Below are 14,053 nucleotides of genomic sequence, written 5' to 3'. Positions count from 1 at the left end.
AAAAGGCAGATTTAATGAAAAAAAGAACTAAGAGGTTTTTTTAGGAAAAAAGTAGATAAACTTTGGGCAAAGTCTGATTTAGCACTCCACCTACTCAACATTTTATACCCTCTGGTAAGACTCAGGGGATTGGTCAGATCTCTTACATGAGCGTTTCTAAACTGATATGCACTGAAGTAGAGCAGTATTTGAAATGTATTCTGAGTTTATTTTGTTTACCATGGAATTGTTCTAGTGCTTTGGATCAAAAGTTGAATGTCACTTTTTAGGCAAGTCAGATGCCAGTTTTTCAAGAGCCTTCTGAAATGGTTGTTTTTGTATTCTGTTTTTATCTTTTGCAGAGCTAGTTCTGAGTTTGCTAAGAAAAATCCTTGGGTGTATGTGTGTGTGTGTTGGGGAAGGCAGAGGATAATATTCCTTATCTGTTCATATTTTTTCCCTAGGGCTTAACACCAACTAATAGAATACAGATTTATTGTTTAGTACCTGCTTAGCCCTTTGGAATGTGAAAAATCTAAGGTATGGGGCATTTTCTGTTAATTACACTGTGCTCTCCTCAGTGCACAGTGTATTATGTAGCAAAGGGAAGGACCTTTGTAAAAATTTGCATAATGAATGAAGGCAAAAGCTGATATAAAGACTTGAAGGAAGGCAACTGGGCCTATGTGGTTTTGCCAGCTGGAGGAGCTCAAAGATGTCTGAATTAAATAAACCGTTTGTGCTGGGGATCCTCAAGACCACCCTCATGCTCAGCAATGCAGTAGGACTCCCAAGACTCATGCTGGTAAACCCACCATTATAGTTTATAGAATACAGATCAGAATCCGCAAAGGGATAAGGCACATGGGATTAATTCCAAAACAAACCAGGCACAAGCATCCAAGTGTCTTTTCCCAGTGCAGTCAAATGGGCATTGCTTAATATTCCTAGTAATAATGTGTAACATCGCATGTGAAATATTGCCAACCAAGGAAGCTCACCCGGTACATTAGATTATTCAATTGGACTGCTGTAACAAAAATATTATAAATTGGGTGGCTTATAAACAACAGAAATTTCTCACAGTTCTGGAGGCTGGGAAAATCAAGATCAAAATGCCAGCAGATACGGTGTCAGGTGAGGACCTACTTAACTGGTTAATGGAAGGCAATCTTCTCACTGTGTTATCACATGGCAGAAGGGGCAAGGTAGCTCTCTGGGGTCTTTTATAAAGGCACTAATCCCATAATTACCTCTCAAAGGCCCCATCTCCAGAAACCATCACACTGGGGATTAGGTGACAATGTATGAAGAGGCAGGGAGGTACAAACATTCAGTCTATAGTCCCTGAGCTTTGGTGTCCAGGTTTTCATTGTGGGTCAGTCCCATAGGCATGTACCACTGACTTCAGCCATGTAGGCTCCAGCCTGAGTTCAAACTGTTAGAACATTGCCCAAAGACTCAGGCATATAAAAACAGATGTTCACCATAAATCACATTGTTAGCATAAACTATCTGGTCCAACTGGTAACTGTGTGGCCCAAGGCTTCAGACATTACCAGGCAGGGTATTCCATGGACTCAGGTTGTCTCCCACAAGCCCCGCCAAGAGTAGATCTGAAGACAGGCTTTTCTCAGGAAAGTGCAGGATTTGAGCAACCCAGACCTGCTGAATTATTTCTTGCACACCATTTTATAATCGTTGTCCAGGTATGTTGGCAAATAACAATAACCTTAGGAGTTCAGGCTTTTGAGCTAGAGTAACCTGTATTCAGACTCTGGCTCTTCCTAATTGGTGATTTTGGGCCAGTGACTGCTTCTATCTCAATGTAGATTGCCTCAGCTGTGGAATGACAGTAATAATAACCATGTTGATAATCATATGAGCTACCACTGCTTCTGGCAGATAATAGGTATTCAGTAAATGACGATTGTTATTTATATTCATGTGGTATACTCTACAATTTTTAATGGCTTTCATGTAATGTAACTTCATCTTCTACAGAGAGCTGACTAATGAATGATGCTTCATGACAGCTGAGTACTACCTGTTGCTTAAAGACTGATGGTATGTGGCAAGACTCCACTGCTACTTAATCAAGAGGAATTGAAATTGACCTGTCTCCATTAAATTCAGACACTGTCTTGAAGGACTTTGGGAACAAGAGAGTTCAGGGAGGTTTTACTGTCATACCCACAGGATGCCAGCCATTGATCTTTTCTCTTGTGGTAAGTCCTTGTTGATGCTCCTGTCAGACTGTTTTACCTGGCTTGTGAACAGCCTGTCTTGTGGTCAGTGTCTAAGCAGACCTGTTTGTGTACTGTCCAGGAGGGGGCTTAAGTAGATAAGAACATTCTGATGTCTACGTCCTGGGATTTGGGAAGGAGGGGTGGGTATTTTTGTGGGAGAGAGTCTGCTTAGTCACGTGATGAGATTCATTATTGTTGGCCAAAGAAAACAACTTTACCTCTCTGGACTTTAAATTTCTTTTTCTGTAAAATGGAATTTTTCCTCCCAAAGCTCAAAACCCTTCTGATTTCAGATGAGGATGAGGTAGTCTGCTTGGGTATTTTATGGCAACAGCAGGTGTGTCAATTTAGAATTAGTGTGGAGTAGCTTCTAGCCTGAGTGGGAATTTTGGGCAGTTTGGGTTCTCAGGTTTTATTTCTTCTCCCCAAGGTCACCCTTTTTTTCTGTCTTTGTGAGGAGAAGTCAGAAGAGGAAAGGATAGTGACCAGGTGTCTGACAAATTATTCTCGGGTAAGTAGGAAATTTATTCTTTTATAAAAGTACATGCTTCTTCCTACCAGGTAGACATGTTTTCTTCTAGTGGAACAGTGTTTCTTTATGTATATAGGGCCTGCCTAGGGACTGAGTACCCAGATAAATTTCCTCAGGTTTCAGGATTTTTTATGTAGTTGACAGATGACATAGGGAAATGATACTATTATCCCAGTATTTACTAATTCAGTCCAACTCTCATCTGTGCTGATTGTGTGCTCTTAGTGTGCTATGATACACTGTGAGGGAGTGGACATGTGTTTCTCAGAATTTGTGCTATCGCCGGAGGAATGATTCATTTATTCGCCAGCATTTATTGTGTCTGTAATGTGCTCAGATTATGGTAAGTCTTGTCAATAGAGACGAATAAGACTAGAAAAATGTACAATGTAGCTGTGGTGAGATACATTCAATTGGGTAAAAGAGGTGCTCTTAAAGCTCTATGACTGGATGAGGTCACCAGTGAGTATGTCCAGGTAGAGAGGAGAATGGGCATGAGGACCATCAATCCCTGGGAGAGATGATGGGAGAACATGGAACGCTATCTAAGCTTTGGGTCTCCCATTCTCTTTCTCCAGTGAACATGGGTTTAGATGGCAATTGCCTGAGGCTGGGATGTTTGTGATGGTTTAGGACCCAGTGACCTTTGAGGATGTGGCTGTGGAATTCACCCAGGAGGCGTGGATTTTGCTGGATCAAACTCAGAGAAGGCTGTGCAGAGATGTGATGCTGGAGAACTACAAGAGTCTGGCTGCAATAGGTAAGGTTGGTGCCATGTCTTCATTTAGCTTTTTCTGGAACAAATCTCTCTTAAATGACTGTATTCTAGACTGTGCTGACTAATGGCAATGCAATGGTAAAAAGAGCAGACATTGTTTCTGTTCTTGTAGATCTTATCTTGAAGTGGCTTCCTCTTGAAAATGAAGATCTGTTTGTCGTTCTGGTTTTATTTTCTCTATGGATTGAAAGGCTTAGGACTTCAAAAATGTTTCGAAATACAAGTTTGAGCCGGGGTTTCAGGGGAAAGATCGGCACCCTTTTTGGTGAACAATGAGAGAGTATGTGTTTGCATTTTAGTTTCATTTGAAAGTTTATTGGTCTGAAAAACAAAGTTTATTGGTTTGATAAAGTTGTCACGAACATTTTATTGTTTCTCAAGTTATACCTGACAGTATTTGGTATCCCTGGAGGGGGGGGTCCTGATTTATGGAATTATTTGTCATCCCTTACATGTTCTTGTATCAAGCTTCTTTCTCTGAGAGCCAGGTACCAGCTGTGCAGACCAGGTCTGATCTTTCAGGTGGAACAAAAAGGAGAGTGGAGGATAGTAGGAAGGGTTTGCAAAGTAAGGGAAAAGGGAGAGGTGATTTCTTTATGAAAAACAGCAGGAATCTAGGAACTGTGGTCTATTTGGAAATGTTAAATAGGAAGCTTTTGAAGATGGATTTTTCCTGAGAATGCTGGTGCCTTTGGTTTCTGTGGTTCCTTGGGTACTTTAGACTTCTCTTTAACTTTCATCCACTTTTCTGAAACTTCCTTTTGGCCTTCTTTAAATTTTGCATTTAGCTCTTTATTCATTTTCTTTCATCTTTGCTTTCCTGGTTATGCTGCTTTCTGTTCACCATCAGTCTCAACATTTATAAAATAATTTCTTAGGAAATCACCTACCAACTTGACCAGCACCTTATCATTGCCAGACTCTTAATGTAGTCAGATTTCTCAATCTCTCTGTATTCATTTCTTTTTATTTTATATTTTAAGTCAGTCTTTGAAAGTAAGTAGACATCAGCCTTTATTTTTTTTTAACACTTTCCTTCCATCATTTATTTCTCCAAGACCTTAATGTGTTTTTTAATCTTATTTCAGATTGGGAGATTTGTCTTAATACCAAATGGTCAGCACCTCAGCAGAATATTTTGCAGGGGAAAACACCCAGTGTGGTAGAAATGGTAAGATTCTCAGTGTGTAATTCCTTGCCTTCCACAGCAGTGGAAGATTGGAAATTCCATAAGATAGAAAAGCAACATGATAACCATAACAGACATTTGGGGCTAGTGTTATTCATCCCAAACGAAACTGTTTCTCACAGTCTCTGAGCATTATGAATTTGACAAACCCTTTAAATACTCCCCGAGATATATTCACACAGTGTTCACTCAGTATTTCCATATACATAATTTAGATACAGTTTTGGATAAGTAATTTCATCTCAATCAATTATCAACTAAACTCTGTAAGAATCCCTGTGAAAGTAAAGACTACAACAGAACTTTTTAGCAGAATGGTCACTTCATTCTGCTTGAAAGCACTCAGGTCTGGAACCATGCATTGCATGCAGTGAAAATGGAAGAAAAAACAAAAAACTTCAGTCATACTGATTTGTTTCCTGTGTAGTAGAACAGAATTCAAGGCAGAGGGGAGGATCTTTGAGTGTAATAAAGCTGAAAAACTTTTGTAAGTCATCGTAATCTCTTCATCAACAGGAGAGAAGCCATACTGGAGAGGAATTGTTTAATTTTAACCATTGGGAAGAAGCCTTGAGTGAACACTCCTGCTTTAAGATTTACAGATTACTCACATTAGAAAAAAACTTGTGAGTGCAACCAGTATGTAAAAGCCTTCACAAAGAACTCTGCCCTTAATCTATACAACAAAACCCATGATGGAGAAAAGCCTCCTAAGTGTAATCAGTGGTGAAACAGTTAGCCAAAATCCACATCTGTTCGTGAGAAAACTTACACTCGAAAGAAACCGTATAAATGCACGGACTGTGGGAAAGGCATTCCTTCTTCCTTACACCTTAGAGAATGTGTAAGAATTCATGGTGGAGAAAGGCCACATACCTTTAAGGAATGTAGGAAAGCTTTTTCTCATTCTACAGGCCTTTTTGAGTATATGCAAATGAACAATAGAAAAAAGTCCTACAAATCTAAAAAAGTGGGAAAACCTTTATTTGATCTTGTCTTATTCATCATTTAAGAACTCAAAGTGAATTAATGCCTATGGAATGTAAGAAATTTGAGAAAGCCTTTCCTTGTTCCCTAAATCTTGCTAAATGTATACAGTTTCATATGAGAGACACACACTGTGTTTGCAAGGAGTGTAGTAAAGAGTTTACTTGTTTCCCAAAACTTAATATTCACATGTGAGTTCACACTGGAGAAAAATCATATGAGTGTAGTAAATGTGAGAAAACCTTTACCAATTCTTCAGGTCTTATAAACACGAACTCACACTGGAGAGAAGCCTTATGAATGTAAGGAATGTGGGAAAGCCTTTAGTAACTCATCTTGCTTTAAAAGTCACATGCAAACTCCCTTGAGTAAAACCCTATAATTGTAAGCAGTGTGGGAAAACCTTTAAGAATTCACAGTATAGAAAGAACTTTTGAATGTAAGGAATATGGGAAGTCATTTAGGTATTCTTTGCACTTTAGTCAACATAACACATACTGGAGAAAAGCCATGTAAATGTAAAAAGGGTGGGAGAGCCTTCAGTATTTCATCAGGCTTTACGGTACACATGAGAACTCACAGTGCTGGATGACCTTTTGAATGTAAGGACTGTGGGAAAGCCTTTACTCGGTTCACATCTTTTTTTTTTTTTTTTTTTTAAAGATTTCATTTATTATTTGTTAGAGCACAAGCAGGGGGAGTAGCAGGCAGAGGGAGAAGCAGGCTCCCTGCTAAGCAAGGAGCCAGGTGCGGGACTCGATCCCAGGACCCTGGGATCATGACCTGAGCTGAAGGCAGACACTTAGCCAACTGAGCCACCCAGGTGTCCCTCAGTCCACATACTTTATTCAACATTTAAGAACTCATAGTGGGGAAAAGCCATATATAGATGAGGAATGTGGGAAAACCTTTACTACTTCATGCCTTACAGAATGCGTAAGATTTCCCTCTTGAGCGAAGCTTACGCTTGCAAAGAATATGGGAAAGCCTTTAATACTTTCTCTTAGAAAACACATACTAATTCATAGTGAAGGTAACCTTATTAATGAGGAATGTAGGAAGGCTTTAGCTCTGCCTTATACTTTACTATTCAGCTCTGATTTCACAGGTATGAAAAATCTTATAAATGTAAAAAGTGTAGGATTTTTTTTAATTCTTATCCCCCAGTTTGGGAAAACATGAAAGCACACATTAGGAGAGATCCCATGAGTGAAAGGGATATAGGAAAGCCTTTGATTATTCTTTGTTATTAGGAAACATAATTCACACTGGAGAGGAACTGTAAATTATAAATCTAGAGAAGGTGGAAAAGACTGTTAATTTATATTACGTGTAATAAATCACATTGGAGAGATTCTGTGTGAGTGTAAAAACAGTGCTTTCAGTAAATATCTTACATATTTTTTTATAAAAATTGAAGTGCTAAAAGGGTTTTTTAAATGAAAAACCTTTGTTACAAAAGGTTTTTTGTTTTGTTACAAAAGATTTATGAATAAAACCTAAAAGTGTAAGAAATTTGGGAAAGTTTTAGAGTACAAATCTTCACTTACTGCATACAAAAAAGTTGATACTGGAAAAGAAAACCATTTTTACTTAAATGGGTTGTCTCTGTGTGTGTGTCTTAAAGTAGACCAATAGTTTTAAAGACCAGTGATGTTGAACATCTTTTCACATACTTGTCATCCATTTATCTTTGGTGAAATGTATGTTCAAGTATCTTTTTTCTTGTTAGAGTCTGGTTTGTTATTACTGAGTTTGGTTTTCTTAATGAACAGATTTATTGAGGTATAATTACCATGCAATAAACTGTACATATTTTAAGTGTATGACCTGCGTTTTGATGCATACACACATCCATGAAATCATCGTTTCCTGTACACTAGCAATGAACAAATAGAATTTGAAATTGCAAACACAATACTATTTATACTAGCACAACAAAATATGTGCAAAGTCTATATGGGGAAAATTACAAAACTCTGATGAATGAAATCAAAGAACTAAATAAATGGAGAGATATTTAATGTTCATGGATAGACTCTGTATTGTCAAGATGTTAGTTATTCCCAACTTGACTAGTAGATTCAATCCAGTCAAAATTCCAGCAACTTATTTTGTGGATATTGACAGACTGATTCTGATGTTTATATGGAGATGCAAAAGACCCAGAATAGACAACACAATATTGAAGGAGAAGAACAAAGTTGGAGGACTGAAACTGCCTGGCTTCAAGACTTAATATAAAGCTGCATTAAGATGGCTGGTGGTGGTAAGAGAATAGACAGATTGATGGAACAGAACGGGTTGCTGAGAAATAGGCCCACTTAAGTAGTCAGCTGATCTTTGACAAAGGAGCAAAGGCAGTGGGAGTGAAGAAAATTCTTTCCAACAAATGATGCTGGAACAATCAGACATCCACATGCAAAAGAATGAATCTAGACACCGAACACTCTTCACAAAAATTAACTCAAAATGCATTGTAAACCTAAGTGGAAAATACAAACCTATAAACTTCTAGAAGGTAACATAGGAGAAAACCTAAATGTCCTTGAATGTAGCAATACCTTTTTAAATATAAAACTGAAGGCTTGATTCGTAAAAGAAATAATCGATATACTGGACTTCATTAAAATTAAAAACTTAGGCTCTCTGAAAGACTTTGTCAAGAGAGTGAGAAGACAAGTTGGGAGAAAATATTTGCAGAAGACACATTTGGATAAAGGACCATTACCCAAAATATACAAGGAACTCCTAAAACTCAACAGTAAGAAATAGCCTATCAAAAATGGGCCAAAGACTTTAAGAGACATTTCTCCACAGAAGATGTACAGATGGCAAATAAGCATTTATGAAAAGATGCTCTACATCATGTCATCAGAAAAATACAAATTAAAATGAGATAGCACTACACATCTATGAGAATGGCCAAAATCTGGAACACTGACAGCACTGAATGCTTCTTTGCTGGTCGGAAAACAAAATTGTACAGCTGCCTTGGAATAGTTTGGTGGTTTCTTTATTTTATTTTATTTATTTATTTGACAGAGAGAGAGAGAGCAAGAGCAGGAACACAGCAGGGGGAGTGGGAGAGCAAGAAGCAGGCTTCCTGCCAGCAGGGAGCCCGATGCGGGACTCGATCCCAGGACCCCGGGATCATGACCTGAGCCGAAGGCAGACGCTTAACAACTGAGCCACCCAGGTGCCCAGTTTGGTGATTTCTTATAAAACTAAATGTACTCTTACTAAATGATCCAGTATCCGGGGTCCTTGGTATTTACCCAAAGAAGTTGAAAACTTATGTTCATTCAAAAACCAACACATGCATGGTGTTTCAGAGTTGTTTTGTTTGTTTGCACATGAATGTTTATAGCAGTTTTATTCCTAATTGCCGAAACTTCAGTAGGTGAATGAATGCCTTCAGTAGGTAAACAAATAAAAAAACTGGCGCATCCAGACAATGGAATACCCAGCACTTAAAAGGAATGAACTATCAGGCCTTAAAAAGACCTGGAAGCACCTTAAATGCATATTACTAAATGAAAGAAGTCAATCTGGAAGTGTTACATACTGTATGATTCCAATTCTTATGACATCATGGAAAAGGCAAAACAATGGAAATCAGTGGTTGTTGGGTTGGGGGAGGGGCAGCTTGGGGTATGCATAGGCAAAGCACAAGGGATTTTGAAGGCAGTGAAATACCTTGTATGATACTATAATGAAGATATTCCATATTTGTCCATACCTTAGAATGCACAACACAAAAAGTGAACCCTAAGGAACTATGGGTGATGATATGTCAATGTTGGTTCATCAGCTGTAACAAATTTACCACTCTGGTGTGAAATGTTAGTAATGGTGGAGGTTATGCATTGTGGGGGCAGGAGTATATGGAAAAATCTCTGTACCTTGCTCAGTTTCATTGTGAACCTAAAACTGTTGTTTTAAAAAAAAAAAAAGTCTTAAAGTGAATAGAGACCTTTAAATCCAAAAACTTTGGGCAGGGAGCAAGATGAAATAGGTCTATAAGACTCCATTAAAAATATGGTCCTATGGGAAAGCAAGTATGATTCAGGTAGCAGAACTCCACAGAGAATCATTCCTATGATGCAGTACTGCTCCTTAAAGGAATAGACAAGATATTCCCGTCTTTCAGAATTGCTATGGATCATTGGCTATAGTAGGCCTCCCATTCCTCCCACTCCTTCCTTCATTCCTTTTTTAATGATAAGCAGCCAGCATTTTATTTTTTTTAAGGTTATTTTTTTAGTAATCTCTACACCCAATGTGGGGTTTGAACTCACAACCCTGAGATCAAGAGTCGCATGCTCTTGTGACTGAGCCAGCCAGGCACCTCCCATGCCTTTCTTAATATGAATGTCTATTCTGATTATCCTTTTCTCTTCTCACAATTATATATATATTTTTTATATATATATATTATATATATATATATATATATATATAATATATATATATGGTGTGTGTGTGGGGAGTAAATAACTTGTCTCTTTACTTCACAAATCTTCAAGAGTAACATACTCAAACCAAGCAGTCTTTTCCAGACTTTAGACGTCAAGATTCTGAACATAGAGCTTGAGTCTGATACTATGGGCACAAGATTTTGGCATGGTTTTAATAGGCGGTGACTATTTGTGTATGTGGAAGGTATATAAATAATTTGTGGCAGACTGATGATTTTAAAACTTGGCCCCAAAATTCTTTGACACCGTTCCCTCCCCTTGAATCTGGGCATACTTTTGACTTTCCCCTAGAGGAGTACAATATAAATGATGCCATGTGATTTCCCAATCTAGGCCATAAGAGACCATGCAATTCCCTCCTGGTTATCTTGGCATCTTCCTCTGTTGGGATACTGCCAGTTGGTATGCTTCCCTTGGAAACCAGCAGTTATGCTGTGACATGGAGGGGCTACATGGGGATGCTCCTCTCAACAGTGGAGCAAGATGAAATAGGTCTATAAAACTCCATTTTAGGTCTATAAAACTCCATCAATAGCTAGAGGAATAGCCCTCTACCTGTTTCAAGGAAGGCAACCAGATGCATGTGTGAATCTCCAGATGACTCCAGGCCCTTGTCTTTGGAGTCATCTTGAGCTGTGTGAGTTTTCCCAGATAAGGCCCTGGTCTTTGTAGAGCAGAGACAATCCATTCATTCCCTTTGTGTCTTGTCCAAATTTCTGACTCATGATCTGTGAAAATAATAAAATGGTGGTCCACACCAGCAGTTTTCAAACTTTTTGACCTCAGGACTCCTGTATACTCCTTAAAATTGAGCATCCAAAATGCTCTATTATGGGCATTGTATCTATGAGTATTTGACATAGTAGAAGTTAAGACAGATGTTTCAAATATTTATAATTCATTTCATAATGTACATACTTAGGAAAATTACTATTTTCCAAAATGAAAACAAAAAATGTGAGAAGTGAGAGTCTCTTCTTGACCAAACTTTAGTAAGTCTCCTGAACCTTTTCCTGGGTCCGTCTGCACTTCCTTATAAAATCCAGTTTTATCAAGAGCCCTGCTAAGTCAGTTTAGCAAGAGTTCCCTTATCCTCCACCATCCTTCCGGTGCTTTCTAATCACCCTGGCCTGTCTTCAGCAAAGATTGTTAGGTCAGTTCAGCCAGAATTCCTAACCCCTCTTGTTTCCTCTTAGTAATTTTCTTTCTTTTTTTTTTTTTTAAAGATTTTATTTATTTATTTGACAGAGAGAGACACAGCGAGAGAGGGAACACAAGCAGGGGGAGTGGGAGAGGGAGAAGCAGGCTTCCCGCAGAGTAGGGAGCCTGATGTGAGACTCGATCCCAGGACCCCGGGATCATGACCTGAGCTGAAGGCAGTCGCTTAACCTACTGAGCCACCCAGGCGCCCCCTCTTAGTAATTTTCCATCCACTGACCCCTATCCTGCTTCTTGGCTATAAGTTCCCACTTACCATGCTGTATTTGAACTTGAGCCCATTCTCTCCCCCACTGTAAAGTCTTGTTGCAGTGGTCCCTGTACCTATCTCGATGGCTGAAAAAAGTCTGCCTTACCATCTTTAACAGGTGTCATTATTTTTTTTCCTTATCAGATGAATGACAAGCTTTACAAAAAGATTTTTATAAATCATTTTTTCTAGCTTAGTTGGTGACAGCTGGAGTCTCATACATGCTTCTGCATTCAGTTTTTTGCCATAAAATTGATGAAATGTATATAGATGAAATGTATATAGAAAATTAAGCTTCAGTGAGATACATGGTTGGAGAAGTATTTTCATACAATTTTGGCTCTTTGATACTTTGCCAGAATTCAACTAATGGTAGTTTCTTAAAGATTTAGTTGCACTGTGGAGTATGAAGTTCTATCAGTGAACTTTTCCTGTTCTGTTAACATTAAAATCCATTGATTTTTCTTGCACTTTGGATATTTTACCTGTATGTGATTTTGTGCCATCATGTGTTAACTCATATAGGAAATAGTGTACTACATTATGCATATTTTTCAAATGTTGACTTATTTTATTATGAAGCATCATGCACTAATATAACTATTGATCATAGCAGAAAGGTTTGTAAATGTTGAGAAACTGCCAGCATCATGGTTGCAGATATATACATTTTCCAGATTTTTCTGTTGCCTCAAGGACATTTTTAAGGAAAACTGGATTTCTTTTTTTTTTTTTAATGTTTTATTTATTTATTCATGAGAGGCAGAGAGAGAGGCAGAGGCAGAGGGAGAAGTAGGCTCCCCACCCAGCAGGAAGCCCGATGCGGGACTCGATCCCAGGACCCTGGGATCATGACCTGAGCCGAAGGCAGACGCTTAACCATCTGAGCCACCCAGGCGCCCAGGAAAATTGGATTTCTTATTTATCATGAGTATGTGGCAACGAAGAATACAATGACTGTGGCACCTGATGCCACTGCCTTGATTTCTGCCAAGGTGCCAGCAATTTTACCCACCATTGCTTTTATATCATATATAAATGTCAACGTGATGAAATGGTAAATAATAGAACTATTGTAACAATAGTTTTGACCTCACAGACTGCCTGAAAGTGTCTTGGGGTCCTTCAGTTTGGCAACCACATTTTGTCTTTTTTTTTTTTTTTAAAGATTTATTTATTTATTTGAGACAGAGAGAATGAGAGAGAGTACATGGGGGGGGGGAGGGTCAGAGGGAGAAGCAGGCTCCTCGCTGAGCAGGGAGCCCGATGCGGGACTCGATCCCGGGACTCCAGGATCATGACCTGAGCCGAAGGCAGTCGCTTAACCAACTGAGCTACCCAGGCGCCCGGCAACCACATTTTGAGAACTGCTGTTATAGATCACTGTGTTTGGGGTAGTTTGTTACACAGCAATAATAACCATAACAGACTTACCCTCTTTTTCTTTTTTATGATTAGTCTCTTCAGTGGTCTAGAGAGTTAACCGAGAAAATTCCAGGGTGCTTCAGAATTTGGCTTGCTTTTTGCCCAAGTACAGCCTAGGTGTTAAGGGCTCAGACTGGAGCCTGACTGCTGGAGTGTGGGTCCTGCCATTGTTGCTTTTGAGCCATGTGCTTGGGGTGCTTCCCTAAGCCTCATTTCCTTTTGCTAAATGAGATCATTAATAAGGCAAATGATTGTTACCAAATGTCAGTGGAAACTTTATAACAGTCATGAGTCAAGGGTTGGTGAGACCTCCCAACTATTTTGCACTTACTGCATACCACGAAATGCCCTGAAAGCTTTCCATGGATTGAGTCACTTCATCTTCATTACAACTCTGAGGGAGCCACTGTTCTTATTCTGCTTATGTGATTTATATGACATGAAATATCCACCATCATTTCTGGTGGATTCTAGCTCAGTGTTTCACTTTAAACCATCCAGTTTTTAAAGCTAACAGAGTAACCCTAGCCACTGACTCCAGGCTTTCTGGCCTCATCCAGAATTAACAGCAGCCAAATTCTGTTCCTCTGGGTTCCATATTACAAGTGGCCAGACTTTTGGAATTATTGTATTCCCCTCAGCAGAGAACTCACAGTTCAATTGGAACACAGATAACTCCACACAGAAACCCATTGTTGATGTTGCAGCTGACCCAGAACTGCCAGCAGAACTTAATCTGCCCTCGCTTTCAAAATGTGGCCAAGTACTAATTGTAAAGAATGTGAAATACGCATTTTGGCAGAAGTGATAGATAGTCATAGGCTGGACCTTCATAGGAGTGAAGACTGACCTATGGTTTTGCAACTGTGATTGAATAATTTTTCTGAGTTTTTAAAATAATTTTAATGAATAATTTTTATCTCCTTATTTTTACTCCTCCTGTTTCTTTCCCCTCTCGTTGTGGA

General features: G+C 38.9%; 2 protein-coding genes across 5 annotated transcripts in view; both read left to right on the top strand.

The window, feature by feature from the left end:
- The first annotated feature begins 694 nt into the window (after window positions 1-694).
- Window positions 695-7,540, top strand: LOC123863064 (zinc finger protein 559). Its single transcript, XM_064593503.1, has 6 exons — window positions 695-784; window positions 2,076-2,207; window positions 2,659-2,739; window positions 3,394-3,520; window positions 4,627-4,709; window positions 5,244-7,540. The coding sequence occupies exons 1-6, from the start codon at window positions 695-697 to the stop codon at window positions 5,355-5,357; spliced, it is 627 nt and encodes a 208-aa protein (XP_064449573.1). The 3' UTR covers window positions 5,358-7,540.
- Window positions 3,394-14,053, top strand: part of LOC123834114 (zinc finger protein 177) — a 28,590-nt gene continuing 17,930 nt past the window's right edge. For 2 of the 4 annotated variants that reach the window (XM_054504942.2, XM_064571660.1), the window contains exons 1-2: window positions 3,465-3,520; window positions 4,627-4,709. The gene's annotated coding sequence lies outside the window, so the exon portion shown is untranslated. Of the gene's footprint in view, window positions 3,521-4,626; window positions 4,710-8,759; window positions 8,914-14,053 lie in introns of all 4 variants that reach the window. The other 2 variants (XM_064571670.1, XM_045863072.3) reach the window with 2 other exon arrangements.

This window comes from Mirounga angustirostris, unplaced genomic scaffold (assembly GCF_029215605.1).
Source record: "Mirounga angustirostris isolate CCGP_5_RB_7025 unplaced genomic scaffold, mMirAng1.0.hap1 SCAF_1, whole genome shotgun sequence".
Taxonomy (NCBI): Eukaryota; Metazoa; Chordata; class Mammalia; order Carnivora; family Phocidae; genus Mirounga; species Mirounga angustirostris.
Note: the sequence above shows the minus strand (reverse complement) of the source record. Positions and strands in the feature narration are given on the sequence as shown.